At 37.4% G+C, this 14,843-nt stretch overlaps 1 protein-coding gene across 3 annotated transcripts in view; it reads right to left on the reverse strand.

The window, feature by feature from the left end:
- The window catches only part of LOC123678084 (adenylate cyclase type 5), a 147,602-nt gene that overhangs the window by 29,969 nt on the left and 102,790 nt on the right, over nucleotides 1-14,843 (reverse strand). For all 3 annotated transcript variants that reach the window (XM_045614884.1, XM_045614883.1, XM_045614885.1), the window contains one exon: nucleotides 4,717-4,863. In XM_045614884.1, the coding sequence (XP_045470840.1) occupies nucleotides 4,717-4,863 (147 nt within the window). The remainder of the gene's footprint in view (nucleotides 1-4,716; nucleotides 4,864-14,843) is intronic.

The raw sequence follows: 14,843 nt of genomic DNA on the forward strand, positions 1-14,843 counted from the left end.
TGAAAAAGATGCCATTTGTCCTGGAAGAAGAAAACATTAAATTGTCTACGTGGAATGTCCGAACACTGTATCACGCTGGTATATTAAGAAATCCGGGGAATGAAGAGACTTTAGATCAATGTCTAAGACTAGAACGAAATAAGATGGCCTGGAAACGTAAAATCCACAACAGGATGTATCGAGTTTGAATCATGATTAACGAATGGATAGAAAATATTTAAATGATTTTTCTACCTTCATAGTTCACACGAAAAAGAATTTCAACAACAAATTCAAGTCTGATATGCTGATGCTTTTTTGTCTTCATAATGCCACAGAATATGTATAAATGACTTTCGAAAAGTCTTAAAGTACATAGCAGTACAATTTTGCTTCCACCGTTTTTTTCCGAAATTTTGATCACTTTCGCAACATGGGGTGGATCATTTTCAAGCTGTAAAATCACTTTATCAGGTCTCTCGTTTATATGCGGCCGTTTTTCTTTCAATGCTCGGCCCAAACGCATTAATTTCGTTCAATAATGATTGCCTATGATTGTTTTAGTCGGTTTTAACAACTCATAATACAGTACGCCGAGCTGGTTCCACCAAATACTGATCATGACCTTGGAAACCTGAATCTTCAGTTTGGCCATTGACGTGGAAGCATGGGCGAGATATCCTCATGATTTTCTGCGCTTGGGATCATTGTAATGAACAATGCGATACAGAAATCACTTCCGTCTTTGCCTTGACAGCAGCTTTTCACAATCGAACAAACGCCATTTATTATCTCTCGGCTTCAACTCTTACGGCACCCAATTTTCTTGTTTCTGAATCATTCTCATGACTTTCATGCGTTTTGAAATGGCTTGTTGCGTTAATCCCAATGATCCTACAAATTCTTGTTGCGTTTGACACTAGTCTTGATCAAGTTATGCTTTCAATTCTGCATTTTCGAAAACCTCCTCTCTTCAGCCGCCATGCTGGTCTTAGAGGTCAAAATTACCGTTCTTGAAGCGTTGAAACAACTCTCGGCACGTTCTCTTACTAAAAGCTGCTTCACCATAGGTATTCGAGAGCGTTCGATGAGCCTCAGCCGCAGATTTCTTCATTTTGAAGCAGAAAAATAAAACCTTCCGATCTTATCGAGAATTTGACTCGTGAGCTGACATGTTTGATCGAGAATAACTTTATGATGCAGACACAAATCGACTAATATTTCGATGTCGTTATGTTTACAAATACCTTTTTTTCGACTAACACTTACCGCTACAGCCATCTATTGCAAAACGGCTGAAGCAAAGTTGACTATCAGGACACGAATCACCAGAAATGTGTCAGTCCTTGAATTAGCAAGGATAAGCATCAAGTGTGTTATCGAAGAAATGTTAATAAATCAACCATAAGTATTGTTGTTGGTCATCGTGGGTCTGTTTCTGCTAGATATTACGAGAATTCTAAAAAATGAAAAGATTAGGAAGGCTATTAAGGGATTTGCTATAAAATTTGAATTTTAATCAAGAATTCCTTTTATATTTCCCTAGTAGTACAATTTTTTCTCAGGAATTATCTTTCTTTGGGCCACACAAAAGCGTTATCGGATAGCGTTCTGTGTAATCCTGGTTATCATTCCAACAAAAATTGCCGAGAGAGCGTATTTCGACTCTGCTCTTTGATGTTCGGGAAGCAGAGGTGTCTTCTATGAAAAAATATTAAAACCTAATCTTTTGTCTTTTATAGTCTTGCTTATCTTTCCCCTCTCCGCTGCAATATCTGTGCTAGCCAGGATTATCCCATTTTTGTTGAAGATTGAGTTTCGGTGCCCGTTTTCTAGATAATATTTTATATACTTCAGAAGCGTATTCAAATACGGAACAAAAAATGTGCTATTTATAAATGAAGCTCATAGTTGGTTGGTGTCTGAACCAGCCGTATATTTTCCTGTTCGATGTTTTATTATAATAAACCCTTATGGATGCGAATTCATGATAATAATAATATACTTACTGACAAAGAAACGGCAACATCCAGAAGGAGCTGTTTAAATTTCAAATTTTTTTTGGTGAAACACAGATAGTAGAGCAAGGAGTGAATGATTGAAATTTGGAAAAAAAAAACGAATGGTTTACAATTTTTTGTTGGTAATTTGTTGATAATGTGTTTGTCCACAGCGATTATCCATACACTTCCCAACACATCTCGGCATTGATGCAATAAGATGGTCTATTTCTTCTTGAGGGGTACTATCCCAAGCTACCTGTACTTCATGTCTCAGAGCCACCAAATTACGTGGGGCCTGGAGTACATTTCCAAGCCTTCTAGCCATGAAGTCCCAAACATGCTCTATGGGCGAAAGATCGGGGGATCTGGGTGGCCATGGTAAAAGATTGACATGGGTCGCTTCGAAAAAGTTCAAACTAACTCTGGCAACATAAGGTCGGGTATTATCTTGCTGAAATATTGAATTCTTGAGACGGTTGAGGTAAGGGAGAACATATGGTTTCACTATTCCTTGAAGGTAACGCAGCGCTATCATGTTACCTTGAATGAAAATTTTTTACATGAAAAAACCTTAACGATTTTTTTCCCCAAATTCGATAATTCATTTCTTGCTTAAAATTCAAATATCCCCTTCTGGGTGTTGTAGTTTCTTTGTCAGATAGTATTCTTCCTTTATTTGTGAAAAGAAACACTCCGAAAAAGTCCGTTGCATAGTGACGGATCAGAATACTAAATTAACTTTTTTTTGTGGTCTGAATTTTCTCTGAAAGGGTTAGGCATTCCTGAATGATCCCACAAAAAAATTTAATGCAGTCTGAGGTATTAGAATAACCTCCTGATATAACTAAATATATGTCGAAACTTGCCTCAAATGCTTATCAAAAGATTTTTTGTGTGAAAGATGGTGACTTCAGCTTTCAAGTATATTTTTTAGATGAGAATGAAAACTTTATTATTGCTCAACAAAATTCGAAATGTCCTTAGAGAACAGTCTTTCCATCCTTATATCCTTCCAAAGTTCAACGCGAATTTAATTGAGTGAAAACTTTGGCCAATTTTTTATGTCAATATCCTAGGGGAACTACTAAGGCTGCTCTTGTTTTTGTTTTAGCAAGACCAATAACGTTACTCCTGTAACTTAATTCCAAGAATTTGCTCTCTTGTGAACAATTAATTCAAAATTGCCACTTTCAGGCCACTACTGCTGCTAAACATTATTCTTCACTAACTTAATTTGAGTTTTTTTTAGATAATGCAGATAGGATTTAGGTTTTCTCTGCAGTAGATATTTGATTCGGATGTCAAAAGGTGATGTTTAGTTTAGAATTTAGAAGTTGTGGGCTGCCAAAATTACACAAATGGTTCATACTCATGCCAAATCTTCGTTGATTATTTGAAAGACGTTTCTTCTTCGAAATATCAAATACGTAATGAAAAAATTGAGATTTGAGTGAATAAATCAGTTAAATTTCATTAGTTCATTGTTGGAAGGTAAGATTTTTTAGGCTTCAGTTGATATATAGCTGAGATATAGAGAACGAACGTATTACCGGCTTTTGTCCTTCAGCTGTCGTTTCATTTTAATTTACTCTGACAATATCCACGAGGTGAACGAGGATAGATGTCCTATTAAAAGTTCGACGCTGTTCTGTTATTACGAAAGTTACCCTAAACATCGGATTTCATTCACTTTTTTGGATGAATATAAAATTTCAGGAGTTGATGATGATGATGAACTTCGCATCTGAGGAATTTTTATGCTCTCTGGCGATTCCCAGAGTAATTGAATACGCTAGACTGGAGATAATTGGTAGGACATTTGAGTGATGCTTTTTTTCGAAACAGAACACTGATATCTGCATTAAATGTTCTGCTAGTGAGAACGAAAATATTTCCAGCTATCAAAAAAAAACATATAAAATATACGGGGTATCCCAACATAGACAAATTTTGACATAGGTGCAATAATAATTCGAATCCTTTTTCAGAAATGCCTGACTCGAATTTTTCAGGTCATTATTTTTGCAGAAGATGTCATCTTTTAATTCCTTCATTTCATTGTTTGAGTACTAAAACTAGAAAAACATTCAAATTGAATGTTCAAATTGAGTTACAATGCCATACAAAAACTAAAACCTGATTCGGCAACTTGCTGCACATTTTGTTGAGTCTCTTTCTTTCATCATCTTCCTTCTGTCTTTCTTCATACTGCTTCTATCTTTGTACGTTCAATAGTCATCTTTGATATTTAATTATTTCGGTACTTTAATTGAAATATAGTGTTGTTACACTTCAAATCTGAATACTTTTTATTTATATTCATTGAAATTATGATCAAGTCTTCAGTTCGAATAGCTACGTATTCGGGATCATCAAACTGGTGAGTCGACGAAAAAAAGTAATATGCACCTCGGCAAAAAACTGTCTATGGTCTCGCCTGCTTGCGGCCTCGGCTATAAAAGACAGTTTTTCGTCCTTGTTACATAAATAACAATTAATTACAAAAAAATCCATAGAAAATCCGAGTGAAAACAAAATACCGGTTCAATAATCGAAAGTGAGCTCGATAAAACGTGAAAAAAAGAATGATCAATTTCTAACACCCCCAATCCAGGACGTACTAATCGAGTTAAAGAGCTCCACTTCCTGTGCTAACATCTTCAGGGTAATCTCCCCCCGTTCATTAGGTTAATAGCTTGAAATTTCTGAACCTACATCACAGAAGATCACTTACGCTATGGCATCAATCATGTCGAGTCCCATTTCGACAGTGCATTGAGCATGATCGGGTCTGGCTTCTGGCAAACCGGAAACGCAATAGTAGCAGTCGCCCAGCAGCTTTATCCTGAGACAATGGTGTTCGGCGGCCAACCGGTCAAATCTGGAACAATTAATTAGGACGAATTTCAGTTTAACAACTAGGTGGAATTGGCTGAGTTGATCGCTACTTTGATAATGATCAGTTGGCGTTCAGATGCAAAGGAAGGGTTGATGATTTGAAGTTAACATTTGTATAGTTACACTGCCGTCAATTCTTTATGATAAATTGATATTTTTCATGAATTTTCACGTAAATAAGTTATATGAATCACGTGAAATTGATCCGAGTCCTTCAATAATTGAAAAATTGACTTTATAGAGTTCTTGGATTTCAAGTACTGAAATGACGAATGCTTAATTGAAGCTATGTGCTGAACAAAAAATAAGTTAATCGATTAATTTTACTCGATAACTGAAAGTGATTGGAACAACGAAGTTGATACATAAATATTAAAAACGCTAAGGCAAACCGGAAAAAGTATCTAATATTTCTATTTGATATATCGAAGTTGTTAATGGTTTTTGCGACACTGCAGCGCTGAGAATATTTCAGATCGATAGGGAAGTGGTTTCTACCCAAGAAACCAAATTTTCAATAAAATCGTACCTCCGCAAAAGTCTAGGCTACCATCGACCGTGGCCCACCCTGTATATAAACAGTTTTTCAATGAGAGTTTTCATTTTGATATAATAAATATATATACATAGGCTTACAACTTTGCTTCCACCGTTTTTTTCAAAATTCGAGGCTATATTATTAAAAACTGGCTATACATTTATGGTTTGATGTATTGTCCATCGCTGGCCACTACTTTCTTCCATCTTTCGGGCAGCGTATACGAATCCCGTGTTGAGAAAACTGGTCATGTTTAGAAGCGATCCACGAATCGATCCAATTTTTACTTCTTCATAAGACCAGAAGTGCTGGTCAGTCAGGCCGTGTGTCATTGATCGAAACAAGTGATAGTCCGAGGTAGCAACGTCTGGAGAATACGGCGAGTAGGGTAGGACCACTTTCGCAACATGGGGTCGAGCATTGATGCTGTAAAATCCCTTTATCATATCTTTCGTTATATTGCGGCCGTTTATATTTCGATGCTCGACTAAAACATATTAATTGCGATAACGATCGCCTGTGATTGTTTCAGTCGGTTGTAACAACTCATAATACACTAGGCCGAGCTGGTCCCACCAAATACTGAACATGACCTTGGAACCGTGAATATTCGATATGGCCGTCGACGTGGAAGCATGGCCGGGATATCCCCATGATTTTCTGCGCTTGGGATTATCGTCATAAACCCATTTTTCGTATTCAGTCACAATGCGATGCAGAAATCCCTTCCGTTTTTGCCTTGCAAGCTGCTGTTCACAAGCAAACAAGCGCCGTTCAACATATCTCGGCTTCAACTCGTACGGCACCAAATTTCCTTGTTTCGGGATCATTCCCATGACTTTCAGGCGTTTTGAAATGGCTTGTTGCCATCGGATTCGTCATCAACGAGTTCAATTTTCTTTCGAGACTATTCCCGGCTCAAAATATAAAAAAATATAGGAGTAATAAAGCTCCCTTCTCGGAAAACAGGGGTCAAAAATGTGAGATATTTTTTGTTGAATGAAAATTGATTTTCTATTTGATAAAAAGAGTTTTAGCTAAATATTACCCTTTTTTTCATTCATCCGTTCTATCTATGCCACAAACTGTTCACAACAAACTCAGTGCGATTCACAATCGAGAGAACTGTTTGTCTAAAAGCTCATTTCAGCGACTAATCCCTAAATTGTAGAACTTTGCTAAACTCGCCTTTGTGCGCATATGTGTGCTGCACTATATTGTATGGGATATATTATGAACACTCCACCTGACTTTAGTTCCATCCTCTAATCATTCTTTCAGGGATTGAGAATTAACAGAAGAATAAACCTGTAATGTACCCAAATGTAGATCGTCTGGTTTTTTAGATTTTGTCCAAAAAATTTTTCTCATGAACCAATTTCTTACCTTTGCCAAATGAAAACAAAAATATTTATTCTTTTATCCCAATGAATATTATATTATTATCATTTCGTCTCAATGTCTGTATTTTTCGCTTGAAAATACAATTTTAAACATAATTACACTTTGTATGATTCATCCAATCAGAGCGAAAGTTTCAATAGTTGTATAAATTCAAGCGGAATCGGTATAATGCGTATTATATCAACGAATCATGTTAACTCATTCGAATTGCATTCACTGTTTTCATTCTATATGCTGATTTGTTAATAATATGTATAGAATCATCGTCAATAGCGAGCAAAATATTCAATATCAAACCAAATTGGTCTGCACCAATATTAGGGAATTCGCGTCTATATTTACAATTTTTTTATTGTTGTTTGGATAACTATATTTCATGTCGCTTGATAATAGAAACGAGAAATTTCGTGTTTAATTTGCTTGTTTTATGTATTCATATTTGTGTTAATTATGATACCCTACTTTTTTCATGATATGATATTAACCTTCCAACAACTGTTCGCAACACTGTGACTTCATAAGGTTTGAATTTTGTATTTATCACTCATCAGGATTTATAAACTTGTATATTGAAAGAATTTATTATCAATAATATTATAGGCTTGCATGATCTCATCAATACAGGCATTGAATTGTCTTTTTAAAGGACAGAAATAGAAGATGGAATAGATTATTAAGATATTTGAATAGTGTCAATTTTTCTATGGTGGCTAGAGTTTTCTTTTTGGGTATTTAGGGGTTTCAACATGTCAAGAACGGCGATTTTGATTGACGTCGAAGACCAGCATGGCGGTGGAAGAGAGAAGGTTTTCGAAGAGGCAGAATTGGAGGCATAACTTGATCAAGACTTGTGTCAAACGCAACGAGAATTGGCAGGATCATTGGAAGTGACGCAACAAGACATTTCAAAACGCCTGAAAGTCATGGGAATGATTCAGAAACTAGGAAATTTGCTGCCGTACGAGTTAAAGCCAAGATGTGTTGAACGGCGTTTGTTTGCTTGTAAACAGCTGCTTGCAAAGCAAAGACGGAAGGGATTTCTGCATCGCATTGTGACTGGGGACGAAAAATGGGTTCATTAGGATGATCCCAAGCGTAGAAAATCGTGGGGATATCCCGGCCATGCTTCCACGTCGACAGCAAACCAAATATTTTCGGTTCCAAGGTCATGCTTATAGTATTTGGTGTAACCAGCTAGGCGTTGTGTATTATAAATTGTTAAAACCAACTGAAACAATCACAGGCGAACGTTATCGAATGCTATTAATGCGTTTGAGCCAAGCATTGAAAGACAAACGGCTGCAATACAACGAGAGACATGATAAATATTTTTTCAGCATAAGAATTCTCGACCCCATGTTGCGAAAGAGGCCAAGTCATACTTGGAAACTTTGAAATGTCCTACCCCACCCGCCGTATTCTCCAGACAGTGCCAGACATTGCTCCATCGGACTATCATTTGTTTCGATTCATGGCGCACGGCCTGGCTGACCAGCACTTCCGGTCTTATGAAGACGTGAAAAATTGGATTTACTCGTGGATCGTTCCAAAAGATAACCATTTTTTTCAAAGCGGGATTCGTACGCTGTCCAAAAGAATGGAAGAAAGTAGTGGCCAGCGATGGACAATACTATAAATCATAAACTTATAACCAGTTTTTTACAGTGAAGCCTCGAATTTCTGAAAAAAAAAATGGGAGCAAAGTTGCACGCCTATGTTATAATGTATAAATTGAAATTTAATTCCTTTACATCATGGCCACCTGACCGGAATCTCAAATTTTCTCTCTTTAATGTTGGATAAAATCCTCTGCACTGCACTATTACTCAAGGGCGTATCTATGCATGTATTATTAGCTGATTGGTTACAACGTTCCCTATGCTCGCTCTTGCTATGACGGTAAACATCCTATGTGAATCAAGGGTGATGTAAAGGTAAACATCCTATGGATGTTGTGATACATGAACACCTGCTGCCTCATAGAGTCCATGTTGCTGCTTGAATGATTCACTACAAACTAAGGATTATTCGTTGGCCTGTAAGAAATCGTCAGACGATTTGATAAATATAAACTTCAATCGAGGTGAGTTGAACTACACTCAGGGCTTAATAACTTTAACATTTATGTATTTATGGATCAGAAATAGTTCGAATTTCGAAATTAACACTTGAAAAAATCAATATGGTTCAATTGCCAATGTGCCAATAATATATATTTCATCTTATTAGCGAATATCTGATAATTTCATTTTCAGATTTCAAATATGCCCAGTTCCCACTAGTCTACAAAGGAAAGTCGAATCGAATAAGATTCAATAATAGAATAGTGCAAAATACGCATCATAGATTAATTAACACTAATACATACTATCGACAGCAAACTGCCAAAATAGACATAGGAGTAATGGCATTATTGACGAATTCATTTTGGGATATTCACTGGATAACACCGTCTCTCGAATGGGATAGACCAGATATGTCATCCACATATCTGGAATGATCTCACGGGATTAATATGACCTCGTGTTGTTTATCGAATCCAACATGATGGAATCGGTAAGTCTTCCTCTGAGGGATGATGGTACAATATTTTGGGTTGATATAATTTTGCTGAACTCGAAAGATTAGATCATAAATGATGATAATTTTATCGATATGAAGTGGAAGCGATTGGAGATGAGTTTAAGTGTGAATTTATGCGCCATCAAATAACAAATATTACGAAAGAAATAAGTAAAATATACAAATATCAAGTAACAAGAAATAGACATAATTTATGCAAACCAATTAGTGCATAGTAATAATGTACAGGGTGTCCTAACTTCGAAGCTCACTGAAAGATTCATGAGAAAGTAACGAAAACCTCATTTCTACCCAAAATTCATCTCATAATTCATTGACGATATTAATCTTTCTTATGACAAGTATTCAAACATTTGAGAAGGGAAACAAAGTAGAAAATATTCGAAAGCACCTTCTCAAGGAAATAAAATCGATACTGCTGCTCGAATGATTAGAGAGCTCGTTATAAAAATTTGTTATATCTGGTGAAAATGAGTCCTTTGAACCTTTGAGTTGAATCAGATTTTCGGGGTAGGGAATTATTGAGAAGATTGCTCTTTCAAATTTCATCGATAATGTTCGCTTCATCAACCTAAAAATAGATGATAGAAATTAGAAGGTGTTGCAGCAAAATTTCCGTTGAATATTTCGAACTCTTTATCTTTGTCAAATATATTTTCGGGATGATGAACAGATATTAAATCGAGAGCAAATTAAAAAACAATAAATTGTAGCCTAGGAATTTGGTACTTTTCTCCCAAGGAAGATGTGATGAATCTGGAGTTCCACAAGGGACTGTTTTGCGACCAATTCTTTTGTTTTGCTGAAACTCATACTTCCTATATATGAAGATGATTTGAAAGAGACAGTGGATTTGATATATTCAAATATTTCCAAGTGGAAACGTTTAAAATTAACATAAACAAATCGAAATCCGTACTTAGGGATACACCTCAACCATACTATTATTGTTGAAGAATATATGCAATGAATCAGACCCAGAGAAAGCGACAATGCAATCAATTGTAATTTAGGACTCAGCAGTTGATCCAGCAGTTGGCGTGGAAACAATCCTCGTTGGAAATAAATGTACACGTAGTTTGTAGTTGGAATCTGAACCACCTATCCCCTCCAAAGGAAAACCACAAGACCACTCTGGACATCCCTAGAAACGATTCGACGAATTCCCGCTAAACGACCATCATTTTCCAGTTGGAAACACAATAAATTAGCAGAATTGATGCTCGAACTATGGAGTTGTTGATTATTCTTACCACAAATTATCCGAGTTCAATTGTTGACTGTTTCTGCATCGCATCAATTTTGGGATACTTTGCTACAATTATCAATCCTGACTTCAGAACTATCCATATTCTTCTTCAATTCTTTGGTTGAATATTTTGATGAATGCGAATGAGTATACGCAAAAAAGTCAGAAATTGTTATCTTTTATACAGTATTGGAAACAATACGTCTCGAACGATGATCAAAACCAGTGATTGTCCGAGAAAGCAACGTCTGGAGAATACGGCGGGTGGAGTAGGACTTCCCATTTCAAAGTTTCCAAGTATGTCTTGAACACTCTCGCAATATGTGGTAGAATATTGTTATGCTGGTCCCACCAAATACTGAGCATGGCCGGGATATCCCCTTGATTTTCAGCGCTTGGGATTATCGCAGTGAACCCACTTTTCGTCTTCAGTCACAATGGGATGCAAAAAACCCTTCCGTCTTTGTCTTGCAAGCAGCTGTTCACATGCAAACAAGCGCCGTTCAACATATCTCGGCTTCAACTCGTCCGGCATCCAATTTCCTTGTTCTTGAATCATTTCCATGGCTTTTAGGCGTTTTGAAATAGCTTGTTGCGTCACTCTCAATGATCAAGCCAATTGTTGTTGCATTTGACTCGAATGTTGATCAAGTAATGCCCCCAATTCGACATCTTCGAAAACCTTCTCGTCTTCGACGTCGAAATCACCGTTCTTGAAGCGTTGAAACCACTCTACGCACGTTCTTTCACTAATAGCGGCCTCACTATGAGAACATTCGATGAGCCTCAGCCGCAGATTTCTTCATATTGAAGCAGAAAATTAAAACCTCCCACAAATGACAAGAATTCGGCTCGTAAGTTGACATGTTCAATCGAGAATAACTTTATGATGCATACACAAATCGACTGATATTTCGATGGCGTTATGTTTACAAATACCTAAGCTTATTGTATGACATTTACGATCTATTTATTTCGACTACCACTCACCGCTACAGCCATTTATGGCAAAACGGCGGAAGCCAAGTTGTACACCTAATACATTAGATTTTTTTCTTGTATTCTTCTTAAATTTTCCATGGTTCTAAACATGAATCTTTCATCCCTATCGGAAGATTCAGAATTGAGAGAAAAACAAAACCCCGAGTCGAGTGCAGCTCATTAACGAATATAGCTTAGGCATTCAACATCCGAACCTACCCTGAGAATTTCAATTTTGAGATTTATCGTGCTAACGAGTGGCCAGACAGAAACGAACTTAAGAACAAATACTCCTTTCAGTCAGCCGAACTTTACCATTTGAAACCATTTTTGTCTCAAAGAAATTGCGGGCGATAACAGGACATACTTTGCGGGACCACCAGAGGAACAATGAGATAAAACAACGCTCCGAAGTAGAAGATGTTGTTAGATGGGTTAGAGGTAAGAAAGAGATCATGTAGACGAGATGGTTGAAGATCGGATAGCCAAAATTGTCAAGGAATGTGTACCAAGCAGAAGAAGACCTCCAGGCAGACTATCGAAGGTATGGTACGAAAGTTGGAACTCGGCATCACAAGAGTCTGAGGCCAAGGCGCTGCTACAAAACAGGACTATGTCCCAGAAAACGAGAAAGAAGAGGAAGAAAATGCTAGATATCCAAAAGTTTTTAGAGGAAACAAAGATATACTTGTATTTCTTGAACTTACAGTGGTCAGAACAAAATAACTTAACTTGAAAACCCCGTATCTCTGAAACGGAGCTTCAGACAATTCATATTCATGAGAATTCCTACTTGATATCATCCAAGTAATCCAATTTAGGAATACCCTGTCTACCTGTCCTTCTCGACTACAGACTATCCTTTCGATCATCTGTGAGGAACACACAGGTGGTTGGCGTTATCCACACCGATGCTCTGCCTCAGTCATTCGACGACGATTGGTACGTTAAATCCTTTCATCCCTCTTTTGAGCCGCAATATGATCCCAATACGCCGTAACTCAATAAGAAAATCAATCCGCAGCAGGCGAATAAGACACGTAGGCGAGGAACAGCGCGAAGGCGCATCTAAAGCACCCAGTTGGCCTAACCTCGTTTTCTACACGAATCGGATAAAGTTTTTTTTTACCCCGAGCGATATCCAGCAAGTTCGTCTTAATGAGAATTAACAGGGAGATAAACCTGATACGACTGTAGTAATGGACCCAAATGGGTCTAGATTCTGAGATTTCCTACGAGGAACGTTTTTTATGAACGAATTTGTTCTGGTGAATGAAAACACCAGAATTTACGAAGACTTTCAACGATCGACTCAAACGCATTAATTGCGTTTGATAACGATCGCCTACGATTGTTTCAGTCGTTTCAGTTTTAACAACTCATAATACACTACACCGAACTGGTCTCACTAAATACTGAGCATGACCTTGCAACTGTAAATATTCGATTTGGCCGTCGACGTGGAAGCATGGCCACGGATATCCCCATGATTTTCTGCGCTTGGGGTTATCCTAATGAACCCATTTTCCGCCTCCAGTCACAATGATATGCAGAAATCCCGCGCGTTTTTGCCTTGCACGCAACTGTTCACAAGCAAACAAACTCTGTTCAACATCTCTCGGCTTCAACTCGTACAGCACCCAATTTCCTTGTTTCTGAATCATTCTCATGACTTTCAGGCGTTTTGAAATGGCTTGTTGCATCACTCCCAATGATTCTGCTAATTCTTCTTGCCTTTGACACGAGTCTCGATCAAGTAATGCCTTCAATTCTGCATCTTCGAAAACCTTCTCTCTTCCACCGCCATGCTGGTATTCTACGTCAAAATCACCGATCTTGAAACTACTCCCGGCACGTTCTTTCACTAATAGCGGCCTCATCATAGGTATTTGAGAGCATTCGATGAGCCACAGTTGCAGATTTCTTCAGGTGAGGAACAGCGCGAAGGCGTATCTAAAGCACCGTGTTGGACTAACCTCGTTTTCTACACGAATCGGAAAAAGGATTTTTTTTACTCTGAGCGATATCCTGGAAGTTCCCCTTACTGAGAATTAACAGGGAGAAAACCTGATACGTCTGTAGTAAAGGACTCGAATGGAAGATCGTCTGGTTTCTGTGATTTTCTACGAGGAACGTTTCTTATGAACGAATTTGTTCTGATGAATGAGAACACCAGAATTTACGAAGAAGTGTCAACCTGCATCAACAGGCTCAATCGGCTTGTATTGGAATGAATATTAGAAAAGGTTTTCCAATGAGAGGTTTAATTTTGAAAGTTCCGCTATCTGGCCAGCTGTCACTTCTGAAGCTGTTATCTTTTGACATTTTACTAGTAAAAACTAAGCCATTACCTCAGAGTAATAAACATAGATAGGGGGAGCATCTGTCATTTTCTGTTAGCAAATTTTGTCCCCAACATGAACTATCACATTTGACATGAAACGCGCGGAAATGAACACATATCAGTGATATGATATTTCACTCAATTCGCGAGTTTCCCCACAAAGAACGCACTCCTTAAATCCCATAGCGGATCAACGTTTCATATTAACTCATATCATATTGGAATAAATACCTAAATATATCAGAAATTCAGAAAACAAACTTCAAGCGCGCCAAACGACGTGAAATAACCGATGACACTAGGAGAGCAAAAGTTGCCAAACCTTGAATTTCAGTAGGTAAATACAGAAAATAATAAATATTCTGCTTATTATAAATGCGACAATTAGGAAAAATATAACGATATAGTAAAATTATGGATTTGAAAATATATCACAATCCGACAACGTAACCTATGATGTTGGAGACATGTAAAAAATGCGTATACTCCCTCTATCTATGTTTATTACTCTATGGCTATTACTAAAAAAGCACTTTATGGTCATCGTAAAGCACCTTCTCGGCCGGAAATAGTGAAAATGGCTGCAAAATTTAAGCTTAAAAATCTTCTATAACTAAACAGAGTTATCTACGGATTTTTGAAGGCTTTGAACTATCAGTTTTATTTCTGAAACGTCATTACAATTGCCCTTGCACACCCTTAAAACACTGAATCGTTTCAACAGTTACCACATGTTTCTTTTTTTGGAATTTACATGTTGTTCACTCAGCGAGAAACTGGCTGCTGTTTTAGACCAGCAGGATTTTTCCAACTTATTTTGAACAAACATAAATCTCCCGTGGATGATAATTAACGGCCTAGACG

This window comes from Harmonia axyridis, chromosome 4, assembly GCF_914767665.1.
Source record: "Harmonia axyridis chromosome 4, icHarAxyr1.1, whole genome shotgun sequence".
NCBI lineage: Eukaryota > Metazoa > Arthropoda > Insecta > Coleoptera > Coccinellidae > Harmonia > Harmonia axyridis.